At 37.7% G+C, this 19,047-nt stretch overlaps 1 protein-coding gene and 1 long non-coding RNA gene across 7 annotated transcripts in view; one reads left to right on the plus strand and one right to left on the minus strand.

The window, feature by feature from the left end:
• Nucleotides 1–19,047, plus strand: part of LOC116565489 — a 324,301-nt gene that overhangs the window by 10,864 nt on the left and 294,390 nt on the right. The gene's annotated exons all lie outside the window — the stretch shown is intronic.
• Nucleotides 10,592–19,047, minus strand: part of CD96 (CD96 molecule) — a 106,945-nt gene continuing 98,489 nt past the window's right edge. For both annotated transcript variants that reach the window (XM_032299148.1, XM_032299146.1), the window contains 2 exons: nt 16,271–16,394; nt 10,592–14,300 (listed from right to left, as the gene is read on the minus strand). In XM_032299148.1, the coding sequence (XP_032155039.1) occupies nt 14,192–14,300; nt 16,271–16,394 (233 nt within the window). In that variant the 3' untranslated portion in view covers nt 10,592–14,191. The remainder of the gene's footprint in view (nt 14,301–16,270; nt 16,395–19,047) is intronic.

Below are 19,047 nucleotides of genomic sequence, written 5' to 3' on the forward strand. Positions count from 1 at the left end.
CTGCTTTGTGCCTGGCTTCATCCTCACAGTGGGGGTGTGGAGGAGTGAAGGCAACTTCCCACCTTAGAAAACATTTGGGTCCGACAGAGTTCACAGCCTGCATTCCCTCATCTTGGAGTGACATTGCACATTTTGACTTAAACATTAAAGCAACAATAGCAAACCGAAAAGTTTCATCTCAGTAGAACAGAGAGTATCTTCAAATAGTATTTATTGAACAAATAAATATTACTCAAGCTGTGTACCCAAAATTTGGGGTGATGGGTAAAACTTCTGTAGGAGGAAGTTCTGTAGAAGTGATTGCTGAGCCTTCTTCCTGCCCCAGCTCCTGTGTGGGGAGGCCCCAGTAGGCATGCCGAGTGGGAGTCTGCCCAGTTCTGCCACATGTGTGGGATCTTGCTGCAGGGACTGCTGTAAACTGTGAACCTGTGAACTGTTTCCGTGGTTTCTACTAAAGTGTTAACAGAAAACACTGCCCAAGGGTTTGAGGGAGGAATGAAAGTCTCTCCCTTTGGTGAAGTCTGGAGAAACACAGCTTAGTCTCCTTTGATATGAAATGGTTTAATGGAGAGAGGCTAAGTTTGCCCTGGAGTTTTGGGAAAATCAAAGGGCTCCATTTCTCTCCTTAAGAAAGAAAAATTGATTGAAGTTTTGGTGGATCCCAGCCAATACTTATGGCAGAATAAGACCCAGAAATGAAATAAAAACAGTGAAGTTATGAGATGAATCCTTGCTTATTTTTTTTTCCTGAACTTTCAGATTAAACAATGCTCAGAGAAAAGAGAAAGAATCCCGCCCCCCACAATGAAACAGCATTTTGAATTTTGTCCTACTGTATAAAGGCTGCAATCTTGGAAAAATAGGCTGGCTTTGAGTCGAATTAAGCATCTTTTATTAGGGTCTTGCTCAAGTATTTTTTATTTAAACTTTCTACTTGGAAATAATTTCAAACTTCAAAAAAGTTGCAAAAATAAAAATATTAAAAGATGTGTAAAAATATTAAAAGACACACACACACACACACACACACACACACACACATTCCATCTACCTAGATTCATCTGTGTTTAACAATTTACCCCCTTTAGTTTGTCATTTGCTTTCGTCTCTCTCCATACGCATACACATGTACATATGTACGTGTGTATGTATATACATATACATGGACACATGAACACACATCCTTCGAGGCTAAGTTATTTCTGTCATGGCCCTTTGACTGCTAAATAATAACTGTGTATTTTCTAAGAACAAAAATCTCTTACATAGAAACATCGGAATTATAAATACTTTTATCTAGTCATCTGACCGTATTCTAATTTTGTCAGATGATCTAATAATTGTCTTTTATAGCAATTCCCCCATCTAGTATAGGATTCAATCTAGAGTTAGGTATTGCAATCAGTTGTTATGTCTCTTTAGCTTCCTTTAATCTAGAATATTTTAAAGCCTTTCTTTATATTGACATTTTGAAAAATACAATCTCCCTTTTTAATGAAACATTTCTTTTTGTTTAAAATTTCAACTTTTATTTTAGATATAGGGGTAACATATACAAGTTGGTTGCATGAGAATATTGTGTGATGCTGAGGTTTGGGACACAGATCTTTTCACCCAAGTAGTGAGCATAGTACTTGATTGGTAATTTTTCAACCCATGCCTTCCTGCTTCCCTTTATTCCCTAGTAGTCCACATTGTCCATTGTTCCCATATTTATGTCCAGATGTACTGAATGTTTAGCTCCCACTTATAAGTGAAAATATGTATTTTGTTTTCTGTTCCTGCATTACTGCACTTAGGATTTTGGCCTCCAACTGCATCCACTTTGTTGCAAAGGACATGATTTCATTCTTTTTAATGGCTGCATAGTATTCCTCATTGTATATGTAACATTTTCTTTATCCAATCCACCAATGAGGGACAACTGGGTTGATTCTATGTTTTTGATACTCTGAAGGGCACGGTGATGAACATACATGTACACATGTCTTTTTGGTAGTATAATTTATTTTCCTTTGGGTATACACTCAGTAATGTGATTGCTGGGTCAAATGGTAACACTATTTTAAGTTCTTTGAGAAATCTCCAGACTGCTTTCCACAGTGGCTGGACTAACTTAAATTCCCACCAACAGTGTATAAGCCTTTCTTTTCTTTGCAACCTTGCCAGCATCTGTTTTTTGACTTTTTAATAATGGTCATTCTGGCTGGTGGGAGATGGCATCTCATTGTGATTTTGATTTGTGTTTCTCTGATAATTAGTGGTGTTGAGCATTTTTTCATGTTTGTTGGCCACTTGTATCTCTTCCTCTGAGAAATGTCTGTTCATGTTCTTTGCCCATTTATTTTAATGGAGTTTTTTTTGCTTATTCATTTGTTTAAGTTCCCTATAAATTCTGGATTAGGCCTTTGTTGGTTGCATTGTTTGCAAATAGCTTCTCCTATTCAATACGTTGTCTGTTTACTCTGTTGATTGTTTCTTTTGCTATGCAGAAACTTTTTAGTTTATTTAAGTCCCACTTGTCTACTTTTGTTTTTGTTACAATCGCTTTTGGGAACTTAACCAAAAATTCTTTGCCAAGGCTGTTATAGTTTGGCTTTGTGTCCTCACCCAAATCTCATGTTGAATTGTAATTCCCAGTGGGAGAGAGACCTGGTGGGAGGTGCTTGAATCATGGGGGCAGATTTTCCCCTTGCTGCTCTTGTGAAAGTGAGTTCTCATGAGATCTCATGGATTTAAATGTGTGTAGCAAAAAAGTGCTACTCACTTTTTTATTTAAAAGTGTATAGCACTTTTGCCTTTGCTCTGTCTCTCTCCTGCTGCCATGTGAAGACATGCTTACTTCCCCTTTGCCCTTCCACCACGATTGTAAATTTTCTGAGGTCTCTCAAGCCATGCCTCCTGTCTAGCCTGTGGAACTGTGAGTCAGTTAAACCTGTTTTCTCCATAAATTACCCAGTCTCAGGTATGTCTCCATAGCAGTGAAAGAATGGACTCATAAAGAAAATTGGTGCCAGAGAAGTGGGGCATTGCTCTAAAGATACCTGAAAATGTGGAAGCAACATTGAAACTGGGTAATGTGCAGAAGCTGGAACAGTTTGGAGGGATCAGAAGAAGGCAGGAAGATGAGAGAAAGTTTGGAACTTCTTGGAGACTTGTTGAATGGTTGTGACCAAAATGTGGATAGTAATAGGGACAGTGGAGCCCAGACTGTGATGGTTTCAGATGGAGATGTGGAACTTATTGGGAATTAGAATAAAGGTAACTTTTGCTATGCTTTAGCAAAGATACTGGTGGCATTTTGCTCCTGCTGTAGGAAACGATGGAACTTTGGACTTGAGAGAGATGATTTAGAGTATCTGGCAGAAGAAATTTCTAAGTGCAAAGCAGACAACATGGCTGCTTTAAAAAGCCTCATTTGTATAAACAAAGAAATAACCTGAAACTAGAACTTATATTTAAAAGGGAAGCAGAAAATAAAAGTTTGGAAAATTTGTAGCCCAACCATGTGGTAGAAAAGAAAAATCCATTTTCTAGGGTTGGGGGGACATTCAAGCCTGCTGCATAAGTTTGCATAAGTAAGGAAGAGCTGAATGTTAATAGCCAAGACAATGGGGATAATGCCTCCAAGGCATTTCAGAGACCTTCAAGGCAGCCCCTCCCATCACAGACCTGGAGGAATTGGAGGGAAAAATTGTTTCCTGTGCCAGGCCCAGGGCTCCACTGCTCTGTGCAGCCATGGGACATGGTGCCCTGCATCCCAGCCACTCTAGCTTCTAGCTGTGTCTAAAAGGGGCTAAGGTACAGCTCAGGCTGTTGCTTCAGAGGGTGCAAGCATCAAGCCTTGGAAGCTTCCATGTGGTGTTGGACCTGTGGGTGCATAGAAGGCGAAAATTAAGGTTTGAGAACCTCTGCCTAGATTTCAAAGGATGTATGGAAATGTCTGGATGTCCAGGCATAAGTCTGCTGCAGGGGCAGAGCCATCATGGAGAACCTCTATTAGGGTAAGGCAAAGGGAAAATGTGAGCTTGGAGCCCCACACAGAGTCCCCACTAGGGCACTGCCTAGTGGGTCTATGAGAAGAGGGCTACAGTTCTTCAGACCCCAGAATGCTAGACCCACCAACAGACTGCACCATGCACCTATAAAAACTGCAGGCACTCAGTGACAGCTTGTGAAAGCAGTCAAAAGGACTGTGCCCTGCAGAACCACAGAGGTGGAGCTTTCCAAGGTTTGGGAGCCCACCCTTTGCATCAGTGTGACCTGGATGTGAGACATAAAGGAGATTATTTTGGAGCTTTAAGGTCTAATGATGGTCCTGCTGGGTTTCAGACTTGCATGGGGCCTGTCACCCCTTTGTTTTGGCCAATTTCTTCCTTTTGGAATGGGGGCCTTTATACAATACCTGTATTCCCATGTATGTTGAGAATAACCTGTTTTTTATTTTACAGGCTCATAGGTAGAAGGGACATGCCTTGTCTTAGATGAGACTTTGGACTTGGACTTTGAGTTAATGTTGGAATGAGTTAAAACTTTTGGAAACTATTAGGAAGGCATGACTGTATTTGGAAATGTGAGAAGGATATGATATTTGGCAAGGGCCAGGGTGGAATGATATGATTTGGCTCTGTGTCCCCATCTAAATCTCATGTTGAATTATAATTCCCAATATTGGGAGAGGGGCTTGGTAGGGGGTGATTGGCCCATGGAAGTAGTTGTCCCCCATGCTGTTCCCAGGACAGTGATTGAGTTCTCATGAGATCTTGTTGTCTAAAAGTGTGTATAACTTTCCCTTTACTCGCTCTCTCCTGCTGCCGTGTAAAGACATGCTTACTTCCCCTTCGCCCTTTTGCCATGATTGTTAAGTTTCCTGAGGCTTCCCTAGCCTCCATAAAGGCTATATTTCCTCCATAAAGCCTTTGGAAATATAAGTCAATTAAACCTCTTTTCTCCATAAATGACCCAGTCTCAGGTATGTCTCTACAGCAGTGTGAGAATGGACTAGTAGAAAGGCCAGTGTTGTCAATAGTATTTCCTGGATTTTCTTCTAGGAGTTGTATAGTTTAAAGTACATTTAAATCTTTGATCCATTTTCAGTTAATTTTTCTTTATGGTGAAAGATAGGGATCCATCTTCAATCTTGTGCATATAGCTAGCCGGCTATCCCAGCACAATTTATTGATGTAGGAGTTCTCTCCTAGTTGCTTGTTTGTATCAGCCTTGTTGAAGATCAGATGGTTATACATTTGTGGGTTTATTTCTGAATTTTCTATTCTGTTTCATTGGTCTATATGTCTGTTTTTATACCAGAACCAAGTTGCTTTGCTTTATGGTATAGTTTGAAGTTGGGTAGTGTGATGCCTCCTGCTTTTTGATGCCTCCAGTTCTTTTTGTTTAGGATTGCTTTGGATATTCAGGCTTGTTTTTGCTTCCATATAAATGGTAGAATAGCTTTTTTCTAATTCTGTGAATAACTTTGGTAGTTTAATGGAAATAGCATTGAATATGCAAAATTCTCTGACCAGTATGGCCATTTTTACAGTATTGATTTTTCTAGTCTGTGAGCATGGCATGTTTTTCCATTTATTTGTGTCATCACTGATTTTTTTCAGCAGTGTTTTGTAGTTTTCCTTGTAGAGACTGTTTACTTCTTTGGTTAGCAGTATTCCTAGGTAGCTCCTTTTCTTCTATTGTAAGTGGGATTGTGTTGTTAATTTTACTCTCAGCCTGGATATTGTTGGTGCATAGAAATGCTGCTGATTTGTACATTGATTTTGTGTTCTAAAATTATACTAAAGTTGTTTATGAGTTGTAGGAGCCTTCTGGCACAGTCTTTAGGATTTTCTAGATATAGAATTGCACCATAAGTGAAGAGAGATAGTTAAATTTCTTCATTTCCTATTGAGATGCCTTTTCTTTCTTTCTTTCTCTTGCCTGATTGCTCTGGCTAGGACTTCCAGCCCTATGCTGAACCTACAACTATATGAACATATGACTCTGTTCTTATTTTCTGACATAACAAAGTATTCCAAGTTCACTTATGTCTGCCTTAGACATTTCTCTGAGTTCAGTTCCTTTCAGCAGGAAATTATATTGAAAACCAAGATGTGGATGCTAGGTATGCTCATTGCTACTGGGATATCTTTGCTTCTTAGTCCTTTCAAAAGACACCTCTAGGAAATATAGGCACATATACATATTTGCAGTGCAACACAGACATGCATGCTCAAGCACATTTACACACAGATGTGATTAAGATTACCAGTGAAAGACAGGTGGACATCATGGGTCTCCAGATGTGATACTTGGGAAGGACACTATCCTTCATGTGCATACACATGCATACACACACACACACACACATATTGTGGAAATCACAAGTTTGCATTAATACTGCCAATTTGAATCCATCCCTGCATATACACAGGGTTCTTTCCAGTCTTTCCTTATTCCATATTTATATGTTCCTTTTCCCTCAGTGAGAACCTGGGGGCACCCAATAACAACATTTTTTTATGTACTATAAGATTATATAAATGTACCAAATGTGTAATCTTATAATATATAAAAAAAAATTCAAAATTGCTTTGCTCATATCATTACAATAAAAAAAAACAATCTTACTAAAAAGCCTTCCAGATTTGCTTACAGTTCTCACCCTCTGCCCACTACCCCCACCCTACCCTGCACAAGACTGGGGTATACGGTCAAATTTTGTGTTCCTAGCTACTTGGATTAGTTTTTTTTTTTTTTCTCTTCAGTGTGCTTATGGTATTTATTTAAAGTACAAATGGTTTGATTTTAGTTTATTTTTCCCTGTTCTTGTTTATTTAATTTTATTATTTTAATCTGTAGAATACTAATATTCTTTTTTTCCAGACAAAATATACAGAAAGGTATGTACAGGAAATGTCACTTTTCCCTATATACCTCCCACTCTGTTCCTTCTTTACCCCTCAAGTCCACCATTTCTTGATTTGTCTCTCCTGTTTCTTTTTATAAAAATAGGCATATAAATACGTCACAAAATTGTTTTTCCTTCTTTCCTATACAAAGGTAGCATATTACATGCTCTTTGTACTTCACCTTTTTCATTTAATATACCTGGAAATCACTCCATATCAGTTGATAGAAATTTTCTTTTTTCTTATTTTTACAACTACACATTAACTCTATTTTGTGTATTTACCACAGTTTACTCAACCAATCTCCTGTATTTGGACTTTTAGATAATTTCTAATACTTTGGAAATACAAATAATAATGTCAAAATAACCTTGTGCATATATATTTTTATATTGTTGGAGGCTGAGCTTCAAGCTGAATTCCTGAAGATGAATTATAATGCCAAGGAGTAAATTAATATGTAATTTTGTTAGATATCATCATATTATTCTCAATAGTAGTGGCACCAGTTTGCACTTCCTTCAGCACTATATGAGTGTGCATGTTTCCCCAAAGCCTTGATAACAGAGAATATTGTCAAACTTGAAATTCATGAAATGGAGAAGAACTGATATCTGAATATATTGTTAAATTTACATTTATTGTGTATAAATTTCATGTTTTTCAAGTGATTAAGTCATTTTAATTTTTTTTGTATGAATTATTTGTTCGTGGTTTTAGCCCATTTTGCCATAGGATTTTTTTTCATTTTTTCATTTTTTCAGTTTTTCATTCCCAATATTTGTAAGTTCTTTATCAATTAGGTATATTGATCAAGGTATATATATTGATATATCATCTATGATATATGCTGTAAATATTTTCACTTACTTTATTATTTGCCTTTTGACTTTGCTTTCTTTCCCATGCATATTGTTTTTATTTTTAAGTAGCTAAATTTATTCATCTTTTCTTTCATTACATATATATTTGTACAATTGTAGTTACATATATGTGACCATATAGTATATGTATATATGCATATGCATATATAACTATATAGTATTTATAGACTATAACTGTACATATATGTATCTACAAATATAGCTATAGATAGATATGCATGCACATGTTATGTATACATTTAGTTAAGAAAATATTCCTTTTTCTCAAGAGTTTTTAGTAGGAATGGGTGTTGAATTGTGCCAAATATTTTTTTAAACAGCTGTGGAGATTATTCTTATCCTTTTTCTTCTTAGTTCTATTTATATGGTAAATTATATTAAGCATTTTTCTATCATCAAATGCTTCTTGCATTCTTGGTATAACCCTTAGTTAATGTTTTCAATTCCCATCACTATGTCTCAGATATCATTGTCTCTACTGCAGTGGCCTTGACTCGATTGACAGCCTCCTTTCTGAAGCCTTTAAAAATATTTCTCACATGTTGTCCCTGAAATCATACCTTCTTCTTTATTATTTTCTCTTCTTTGTGCATAATTTAATTTTATATGTATCACACTGTACTGTATTTATTTGTTTAAATGTCTGACTCTTCCATTAAATTTTATATTCACTGAAGGCAATACGTAGTTCTTATATTTTACATTAATTTCATGAGTGTGGAATCTACAAACCCTAAACTGGCCATCTAAAAGAGGTATTCACAAACAGTGCTTGTCATACTTTTCTAGTAACTAGCCACAAAATTAAAATCAATTCTTATTTATAGTTGTGTTAGATTTCAGATCTGTTAGTCATCAAAGCATGTCCCTTTGAATCAGTGCAATGGCTTTATGTACAAGAAAAATCCAATGCAACCCAATTATCTATAAGAGTGGAATTAGGCTTATCTCAAACCAGTGATGCAAAAATGATTCTACCATAGATGGAATTCTCAGATCCCTGTTCATCTTCCCATTCAGCATTAACAGATACTTACGTTTTGAAGAGAGAAAATGCAGAATAGAGAGGTTACTCTTACACGTGGCTCTCAGGGTATCAGGACCACTATCAAACTTTTCTGAAGGATTCATGTAACTGTTGTTCAATACCCTCCAGCATACCTTCTTGGCACTTTTAAGTATTTCCTGGTGACAGCTGAATAGTATAATGCTATAGTCAATTTTATTTGGTGATAGGTCTTCTTTGGACAGTAAATGGGAAATAGTCTGACAAAACTCAGGGCAAATGTGCATATGTTTCTGGCACTTACGGAGGGTAGCTGGAAGTGGCCCCATGCTGTCTTCTTTATGTTGTGATATTGAGTTTGTTGCTCTTCCCCATTATTCCACCCAGTGTCCCGCCCCACAATCACAAATGCCTCAGAGCCTTTGAACAAACACAAGGAAGTGTGCAGAACAGGAAAGACTGTAACAGAGACTGGAGGCTATGAAGATGCTGTCTGAGGAGAAAAATTTAGATTCTACTGTTCCCATTTCTGTTATTTGACCCACATAATATCAAGACCCATCACAGATACCCTATTCCAGCTTTAAGAATAATTCCAGGCTTGTCTGATGGTAGTGGGTTATCGGAACTTATTAACATTAGAATCACTAAAGTTGGCATACAACCCCCCACTGCTAAATTAGACTGGCTAAAAAAAATAAAAGAATACTTCCAAAAGTATCCCCTGGCCCTGACCTAGCTTAAGGTCATAGTGTCCTGCTTTCTGGTCATGCCTTCCTGGCTGCAGCATGATGCCTTTGTTAGTAATCTAGGAAATCTGGGAAGAAGGCGCCTTTGCAGGAACTGGAAAATAAACTGCTTTGATTCCATGATTCTCTCCATGTATTTCTGCTATTAATGTGGACACCATCTTTTAGCTGATTGACACAGCCATGATTGCTATTGTCAAAAAGCCAGTTAGGCTATGCACGTCAGTCCCCGTGTCAGAGAAAACAAACTTTTTGTATTTCTGAATATTCAGCCGTCAGGTTCAAAGCCACCCTCCTAAGTCCGGATGTCAAAAGGGCTGCCTTCAAGAACCTCTTCCCCTGTTCAGAGCTTCTGAGACATTTTTCATTATCTCTGCCCTTAATTTCTCTAAACTTTCTTTTCAACTTCTGATCTTGATTACTCTCCTTTCTCTCTTCATTTCCTCATTTTCTTTGACACTTTCTAGAGCATCTTACCTCCCAGGGTCAAATATTTCTACTTTTCTTTGTTTTCTGTTACAATTTTTTAGCATATACTACCAAGGCATAAAAAAGCAATATTTATGACCAAGCATGTGGCTCACGCCTGTAATCCCAGCACTTTGGGAGGCTGAGGCGAGTGGATGACGAGGTCAGAAGATCAAGACCATCCTGGTCAACACAGTGAAACCCCGTCTCTACTAAAAATACAAAAAATCAGCTGGGCATGGTGGCACGTGCCTGTAATCCCAGCTACTCAGGAGGCTGAGGCAGGAGAATTGCCTGAACCCAGGAGGCGGAGGTTGCGGTGAGCCGAGATCGCGCCATTGCACTCCAGCCTGGGTAACATGAGCGAAACTCCGTCTCAAAAAAAAAAAAAAAAAAGACCATCCTGGCCAACGTGGTGAAACCCCATCTCTACTAAAACTACAAAAATAAGCTGGGCATGGTGGCATGTGCCTGTAATCCCAGTTACTTGGGAGGCTGAGGTAGAAGAATCGCTTGAACACAGGAGGCAGAGGTTGCAATGAGTCGAGGTTGCACCACTGCACTCCAGCCTGGCGACAGAGAGAGACTCAGTCTCAAACAAACAAAAAAACCCACCAATATTTACTTAAAAGCACACAAAGCAGCTCTTGTATATAGAAAAAGAAGATGCCAAAGAAATTAAAGATTGATTGTACACTAGGCTACAAATCAGAGAACTGGGTCATCATTTTGGCTCTATCATTTCCAATCGTGTGACCTTGGGCAAGTCAATTTCATAGAACCCTTAACTCATTATTTGTAAAATAACCTCTAATACCCATCCTGGTCAAATGTTCTGTGATTTTAAAGACCTATAAATGCAAAGTTAATTTGGTGAAATCAACCATATCTTCTTTAGTTAAAACAACTCATGCTGAACCAAGAAAATTGAAAATACTTTTTTTTAAACTAAAGTGTGCATTAGGCACTTACATTTGAGCTAAAATATGCCTACCTCTGGATCTATATGTGTAGGTTAACTATTGCTACAATATTATGTAATAATCACACAATTTCAGTGGCATGAAACTATTTAACTTGTGTGCCTGTTGAGGTAGGCTGTGGGTTTTGCTGATCTAGACTGGGCCAGCCTTGAGGGGTTCTGCTCCATGAGCCTTTCTTCTTCTTCTTAGCACTAGTAGGCTAGTTTGAAAATGATCTTCACATCGTGATGGTAGAAAAGAAGAGAGTGAATCAATCATAGAAGTAGTTTTCAAACCTTGGGTTAGCCATGCCCATGATACTCTATTGTAAAACAAATCATATAGTCAATTTGAGATGTGCTCCTGGTGCAGGTGGGTAAGGAAATGAATATCTAAATAACAACAACACACAGTGTTTTGGAAATAAACAGCAGACATACTTACATGTGGCTTTTTCCCAGTGAAAATTAAACCTTAGGGATTAGAGTCTAGTATTGCTATTTCTCCTATGAGACAGAGCTGAATTCACTTCTAGAGACAGGAGTTGCTGGTTGAGACAGACTCTATGAATTTACTTTTACACAATTTAAGGCTCAAATGAAACTGTCATGTTAGTCAAATAAGGGATGTCAAGCTCACAGTACTACCTAAAAGGCATCTGGGGCCCCTCTAATTTGCAGGTTTGTGAAAAGTTCATCTGAACTACTCACTGAGGACCCCTCCATGGATAAGGAACTGCTCACTCTATTCAAGTTGTAATGAATATGCAAATGATAAGCAGAACTTAATTATGAGACATAAAGAGTGTACTTCAAAGAGGAGCTAATATAAAAACACAGTGAGACACCTGTCATGTGATAGATTGATAAATTACATGGATTTATGTTTTACTGTAAAACTGTCTCTCCCTTTACTGAAACGATCTAAATACCTCCAACCCTGCCACTTTTTACCCCCACTTTCTACTTGTATTCATATATCCTAATAAAACAGTAAAATAAAGCCACAATGCTTTGTACACAAATTACTGATGATTAAGTCATATTAAATACAAATAACTATACACATGAAGCAACAGCCATACATATAAAGTTAGAATTTGTTTCTTGAGAACTATTAAGGAATTAATTAAGGCAGGTAGCAGTTTATTTTTTCAGTTATTGAGCTGTATAGTTATCTATTGCTATGTAACAAATTATACTCAAACTTAATGGTGTTAAAAGATAAACACTTACTATCTCATATGTTAGAGGTTCAGAAATTTAGAAAAGGCTTAGCTGGGTAGTTTTGGCTCTCTTGAGGTCTTGCTCAAAAGATCAACTGAAGTTGCAGTTATCTGAAGACTTGACTGGTGGCTGGAGGATCTGCTTCCAAGATGACTCCCTTACATGGCTGGCAAGTTAATGCTTGTTGGCAAAATACCTCAGTTCCTTGACAGGTGGATTTCTCAGTAGGGCTGCCTGGGTATCTTCATGGCATGGAATAGGCTTTTCCCAGTGTCAGTGGTCAAAGAGAGATCAAAGTGGAAGCCACAGTGTATTTTATGACCTAGCCTTGGTCAGTTCTAAGCTTTTTTGGCTATACCAAGGATGAGACTGGTACTCACTCTCAACATTGTGCAAGTGCGTGACCCCGAGTGTGAATGCCTCCTTACATTTTTTTCCCAGGTACATTGATTGCCTCACCTTAATCCTGGCCCCAGGTTATATGAATCATCTGTATTCAGTGTTGGAGGGGACTATTTAAGGATGTGAATACTAGGAGGCAAGAACACTGGGGCTCATCTTAGAGGCTGGCCACTATAAGTTAAGCACCTACCTCAGATTCTTATGAATGAGAAAGAACTTCCACTGGCTCAGCAGTTCACAACTTTGGCTGAACATGTGAATCATCTGAGAGTGCTGATGCCTGTGCCTCACTCCTCAGACATTCTGCTTTAATTGAACTGGAGTGTGACAGCTATGGTACTTAAGAAAAAGACATACTCTCCAAATAGCTGCACAAGATATTCTCATGTGCAGTCAGGGATAAGTATACTGCAAATGAACTAAAGCTTCCTTTTGGGATTAAAGTCCACGCAGAATTTGCCTATCACTGTATCTGTCAACAACATCTGTTTTTCCCTCCTGGAGCAGAGAGTGTGGGAAGGTTTCAAGAGACAAGGAGATTTGGTAATTTATTCGCTCACAAACTGTTGCCAAATACAGAGCATGTCTGGCTGACTAGGTTTCTTCTCTGACACCTATACATTCTGCTTCAACTATTTTGTAAAAGATTGGTAGGAGCAAGATTAATGAATCAGTGCTGGTCTGATTTGAGGCTCTTTATCTTTTTCAAAACAGATCAAAACAGGCGGGTTAGATGAACAGGAAAGTCCCCAGATGAAAGAGAGAATAACAGGAATTAGATGAGTAGGGTTGGGCTTAGGCTGCCTGTTTACTTACAAAACAGTTTGGTACCAGTTTGATGGACACGCACATGAAGGCACTCAAATGAAACCACTCTTGGCTCATATAATTTTAGAGGCCAGTGAAGTTTTATATCTTCCAGCCTACTTGGTTGTTGGTTAGTTATCTCTTTGATACCTCTTCATCCTGGTCCATGTGGCAGGAGTCTGGACTGAACATGGTAGGAAGACAGTGAAGGGGGACTGAAAATGTGGTTCTTGTGGTTCTTTTCCTGGTTTTCCTTCCAGGAAAATAAACAACAGAATTTCAATATGAAGATTAACCATACTTCTCCATTACTTGGCAGTCTTGTTAGAACTTTTACATTGACTTTTTCTTATCTTAGGGAATGCAGCAAAACCCCAGGATTTTGGCAAATAGCTTACAATATTGATAGATGTTCAAATAAGAGGATCAGCCATGGGCATACACTTGAAACCGTTGTTGTCCCTCCATCAGAGAATTTAAATGAAAATATTGTATTTTTTTTTAATGATGGCAGACTATTGTACACTTCTTACATAAGCAAGAAAACCTCTACAAATTGCATTGAGTGTGAGCGTGGCATATCCTTTCACTCTTAGTTAAGTTTCAGGCATTTGGAGATGAAAGAGGGTGAGTTGCTGGGAAAACAGATCACTCACTTCTGACTTCCATTTCAGCTGTAGCAGAGGGAGGTGGCTGAAGAGTGACTATATTAATAAAGCACAATGTCTACCTTCTCAATAGAATTCCAGCAGAGTTCTGTTGTGGGGCAAAGTCTCACGAGACTAGAGGGTCTCCATCTCATGACAAGGCAGATCACTTTCGTTGGGCTCTTGAATGCAAGTGTACTTGATGGGAGGTGGCGGTGGCTTGAAAGGGGGAGGTCTTTCCATGCTAGGAACAAAACATTGGGCTTTCAGTGCTAAGAATGTGAGGGAGTCTTATGCACAGACACATAGACATGCATTGATTTTTTTAAAGGAGAACACAGATTGATGAGAAAGAGATATACGCTCCCAGTTCTTTCAGCATTTTTGTTGGCACAGCCCTGTGCTTGTTAGGCCTGTTAGCCATTTGAATGTCATGATCATACCATTAATTAATAGTTATAATTTTGTAGTCTGCAAAGCGTTTTTATCATAACATACTTTGTATGCAGAAATTGAGTGTTATTGTCACCATTCTACAGACAAAACTGAGGCTCAGAGGTTTTGAACAACTTGCTCAAGAGAACCAGACCAGCAATTCAAGTCTTTTCACCAGAACTGATACTCTCCATGACAACTGTCTCCTAGTAGAAAAAACATTTCTCTTGTGTGTATTAAAATATTCCTTCAGAGACTAAATCTTAAAATTCTAGGACTTAAGAATGAAGCTTTTCAAATAGTCTCTTTGCTAACCCTAGCCCCATCCTTCACCCAGACACTCACTATGTACTATGGGGATGTGATACAGATGGGAAGTAAAGCTCTTCTCAGTCCCTGAGTACTGGGTAGATAATGCCTAAATCCTTTTTGTTTGAATCAGTGAACATTATTAAAGTCATCTTTGTACAAAGCACTATTTTATGTTAGTACAAGTCATCTTTTTTTCTGAAATGCATTAAAGAGATAGATTAGTGTGGAATTTAGCTATATAAATGCTCTAGCTATCTTGGTATCAGGAAACAGAAATATATCCCTAACCATCTTTATGTCCATCACTCAAACACATCTATGTCTTGGCAATCCATAGTATCTTAAGAGAGATAAAGAGTGGGCAGTGGGGGGGGATGAGGCGGGAGGAGGAGGGAGAGATTGATTCACATCTCTATGTAACACAAACATCTGAATACAGAACAATTTAAAAAATCAAATTTTTGGATTTCATTTGTTCATTTAATATAAAGCTCTCTAATCCCTATTACCCAATTTTCAGATACTTTAATGGAGACTTCATATATATTATTAAGTGGATACAATTCTATGAAAATTGCACTTTTGTTTTTTGCAGGAATTATGAGTTTCTCAAGGTCATGTGGTGGCCAAATTGTAGTCCTTGGAAAAGAATTAAGAATTTCTAACGACTGATTTAGTGTTTTATTCACTACTCCCTGCATGTGATTATAGAGTCTGCAAGGATACTCTGGAGAAGGTAGAAGAGCATATGACATGATGGTTAATGTTCTCTTAGAGCAGTAGTAAGGCAAGTGCAAGATCAGCTCTGGGTACTAAGGTCTCTTCCAATTATGGCCCAATCCAGACTGACTGAAAATAGCAAGTCAGAAAAATGACACTTAACCTTATGTACCATTTCAGGCTTTTGATTGGAGAGGGGTTTTGGAAAATATTTCAATAAGACAAAAAAGGGAAAACTCAATGCTTACTTTCTTTTCTTCTTGGGGAAAAAGGAAAAGAGCAGTAGAAGCCCATCCTAGTTAAAAAACAAAAACAAAAACAAAAAAACAGCTGGAAACCTCTTAAAATTACCTTTCTCACTCAATTTCACACTTGAGCATCTAGGGCCAGCTGAGCCCAGGCAGTTCAAAGATGCATGAAAAGAAAAAAATAATGAAGATTAAAAGAAAAATCAGTTTTAGTTTTGAGGGGAGGTGAGGCGCAGTTCTCATTTCATGCCCATGGACTTGCTGTATCTGTTGAGTGTTACTGTCTGACTAGGCCAATGCAGAGAGGAATACTGCGTCAGGAGTTGGGTATTTAATCCCAACTGTGCGGATGCTGGGAAAACTATATAATCTCTCCGAGATTCTGTGAGCCCTATTTACTCATGAAAATATGAGAGGACTGTCATAATGATATATTGTACTGATGAATATTTGATAATGAGAAATTATCAGTTCCTACATATCTTAGTATTATACTCACATTTCTTTTTGATATTGACACCATTTTCTCACTCCAAGGCCAAATAATACCACGCAGCAAAAGAGTAAAGCTGCTGTAATCACTGGCCAGGACATTCCATCTTTGGGCTTATTGGCCACAATACCTGAAAAGGGCACAAAGAAAAATAAACTTTAATCCCAAAATTTGGCATTTGGAAAACAGGATTAGTTTAACTATTTCTCCTGTGTGAAACATAATTTATTGAAGAGCCATGGGGATGCTCATTGGCCATGATCATGCTCTAGGGGTGTACATGTCTATCCCTTGTTACTTACACAAAGTGATAACTCTTAAAAGTTAATTATGTATCCTACCAGAAATTTTTTGTGGCCATATATATATATATATATATATGCATACATATGTACAATGAATATATACCCCCCTCCCCTTTTTTTAACAATTGGGGCCGTATTATACACACTATACTGTCCATGGCTTCTTTTTCTTTTTTCTTGTTTTTCACTATCTTAGGTTCAGAGCTACATGTGCAAGTTTGTTATATAGTTAAATTGCGTGTTGTAGGGATTTGGTGTGCAGATTGTTTTGTCCCCCAGGTAATCAACATAGTACCTGATAGGTAGTTTTTAAAATCCTTACCCTCCTGTCAACTTTCACCCTCGAGTAGGCCTCAGTGTTTGTCGTTATCTTCTTTGTATCCATATGTACTCAATGTTTAGCTCTCATGTATAAGTAAGAACATGCAGTAGTTGGTTTTCTATTTCTGTGTTAGTTTGCTTAGAGTAATAGTCTCCAGTTCCATCCACATTGCTGCAAAGAATATGATCTCATTCGTCTTTATGGCTTCATAGTACTTCATGCTATACGTACCACATTTTCTTTAGCCAGTGACTGTGGATGGGCATTCATGTTAGTTCCATGTCTTTACTATGGTGGATAGTGCTGTGATGAACATACATGTCCATATGTCTTTATGGTAGAACAATTTATATTCCTTTGGGTATATGTCCAATATAATGATATTGCCAGTTCAAATGGTAATTTTGTTTTAAGTTCTTTGAAAAATAGCCAAACTACTTTACATTCCCACCGGCAGTGTGTGAGCATTCCCTTTTCTCCACAACCTCACCTGCATCAGTTTTTTTTTTTTTTTTTTTTTTTTTTTTATTTTTTTTTACTTTTTATTAATAGCCATTCTGACTGGTGTGAGATGGTATCTCATTGTAGTTTTAACTTGCATTTCTCTAATGATTAGTGATTTTGAGCATTTTAAGTATTCTAAGACTATAGAAACCATTTTACCTTTTTTGACATTTGAAATTTTTAACATTTTACATGTTTTTAAGAAAAAGAGGCCAAAAAACATACACCTGGCCTCTTTTTCTTAAACATTCTTGGAATACTTTTCATAGCAGTGCATATTTACCTCGTTCTATTAAATGGCTGGATAGTTCAATGGATATACCAGGTTATTTAATTTATCTCAAAATGTTAGATGGTTAAATTGTTTCCAGACTTTGTTATTGCTAATCATACCCCAGCGGAATTCCTTATACATGATAGATAGATCTTTAGGTATTTCGATTACATAGATCATTTATACAAAAAGCTATCTGGATTAATTTTCTTTCCTAGGTAGTAAATTGCTTGTAAGTGAAGACAAGGATTTAAATTTCTTTCATTGCCCAGTTTTTGTTACACTGCTTTTCATATATCAAAATCTCAAAGAAATGCAGGTCAAAGACCTAGATTTCATTACTAGTTATCACATCTTTTCTGTGTTTTACGTAGCATGAACTGCAACCACATGTTATCATGTTAGCATTGGTTAGAGATGTTGAAGATTTTTCCCTTTCATACAGCATACACACAGGGATTTGAGGCCTTCCTGATTCTCACCCCTATCAAAGTAGAAACTGTGGGTTCCCTGGAGACCCATGTAGTCCTATAATACATAATCATGTGATACATTGAATATACAGATGCCTAGAAAGTTTACATAGTTCAAACCACTAGAGTAGCATGATCATGAAAGAGACAATTGGTCAACTCAGAACTAGACTAAGTTCCATTTCACACAAGTCAAAATTTACTAAGCTCTCCCCTGGTAATATGGTAGGATATAATATTTTATCTCCAAAGTTTTAGATAAAGGAAAGAACAAAAGGTTTTATTTTATTTTTTCCATATGTTATTGGGGTACAGGTAGTATTTGGTTAAATGAGTAAGTTCTTCAGTGGTGATTTGTAAGATGTGGTGCACCCATTACTCAGGCAGTATACACGGCACCATATTTGTAGTCTTTCATCCCTTGACCCCCTCCCACTCTTCCCCCCAGGTCCCAAAGTCCACTGTGTTCTTATATCTTTGCATCCTCATAGCTTACCTTCCCCACATATCAGTGAGAACACATGATGTTTGGTTTTTCATTCCTGAGTTACGTCACTTAGAATGGTAGTCTCCAATCTCATCCAGGTCACCACAAATGCTGTTAATTCATTCCTTTTTATGGCTGTGTAGTGTGTAGTATTCCATAGTGTGTGTGTATATGTGTGTGTGTGTGTGTGTGTGTGTGTGTGTGTGTGTGTGTGTATATGTACACATATGCGCCACAGTTTCTTTATCCACTCGTTGATTGGTGGACATTTGGTTGGTTCCATGATTTTGCAATTGTGAATTGTGCTGCTATGAACATGCATGTGCAAGTACCTTTTTTGAGTAATGACTTCTTTTCCTCTGGGTAGATACCCAGTAGTGGGATTGCTGGATCAAATATTAGTTTTACTTTTAGTTCT

The sequence above is a fragment of the Sapajus apella genome, unplaced genomic scaffold, assembly GCF_009761245.1.
Source record: "Sapajus apella isolate SASKATOON/1434 unplaced genomic scaffold, GSC_monkey_1.0 scaffold40, whole genome shotgun sequence".
NCBI lineage: Eukaryota > Metazoa > Chordata > Mammalia > Primates > Cebidae > Sapajus > Sapajus apella.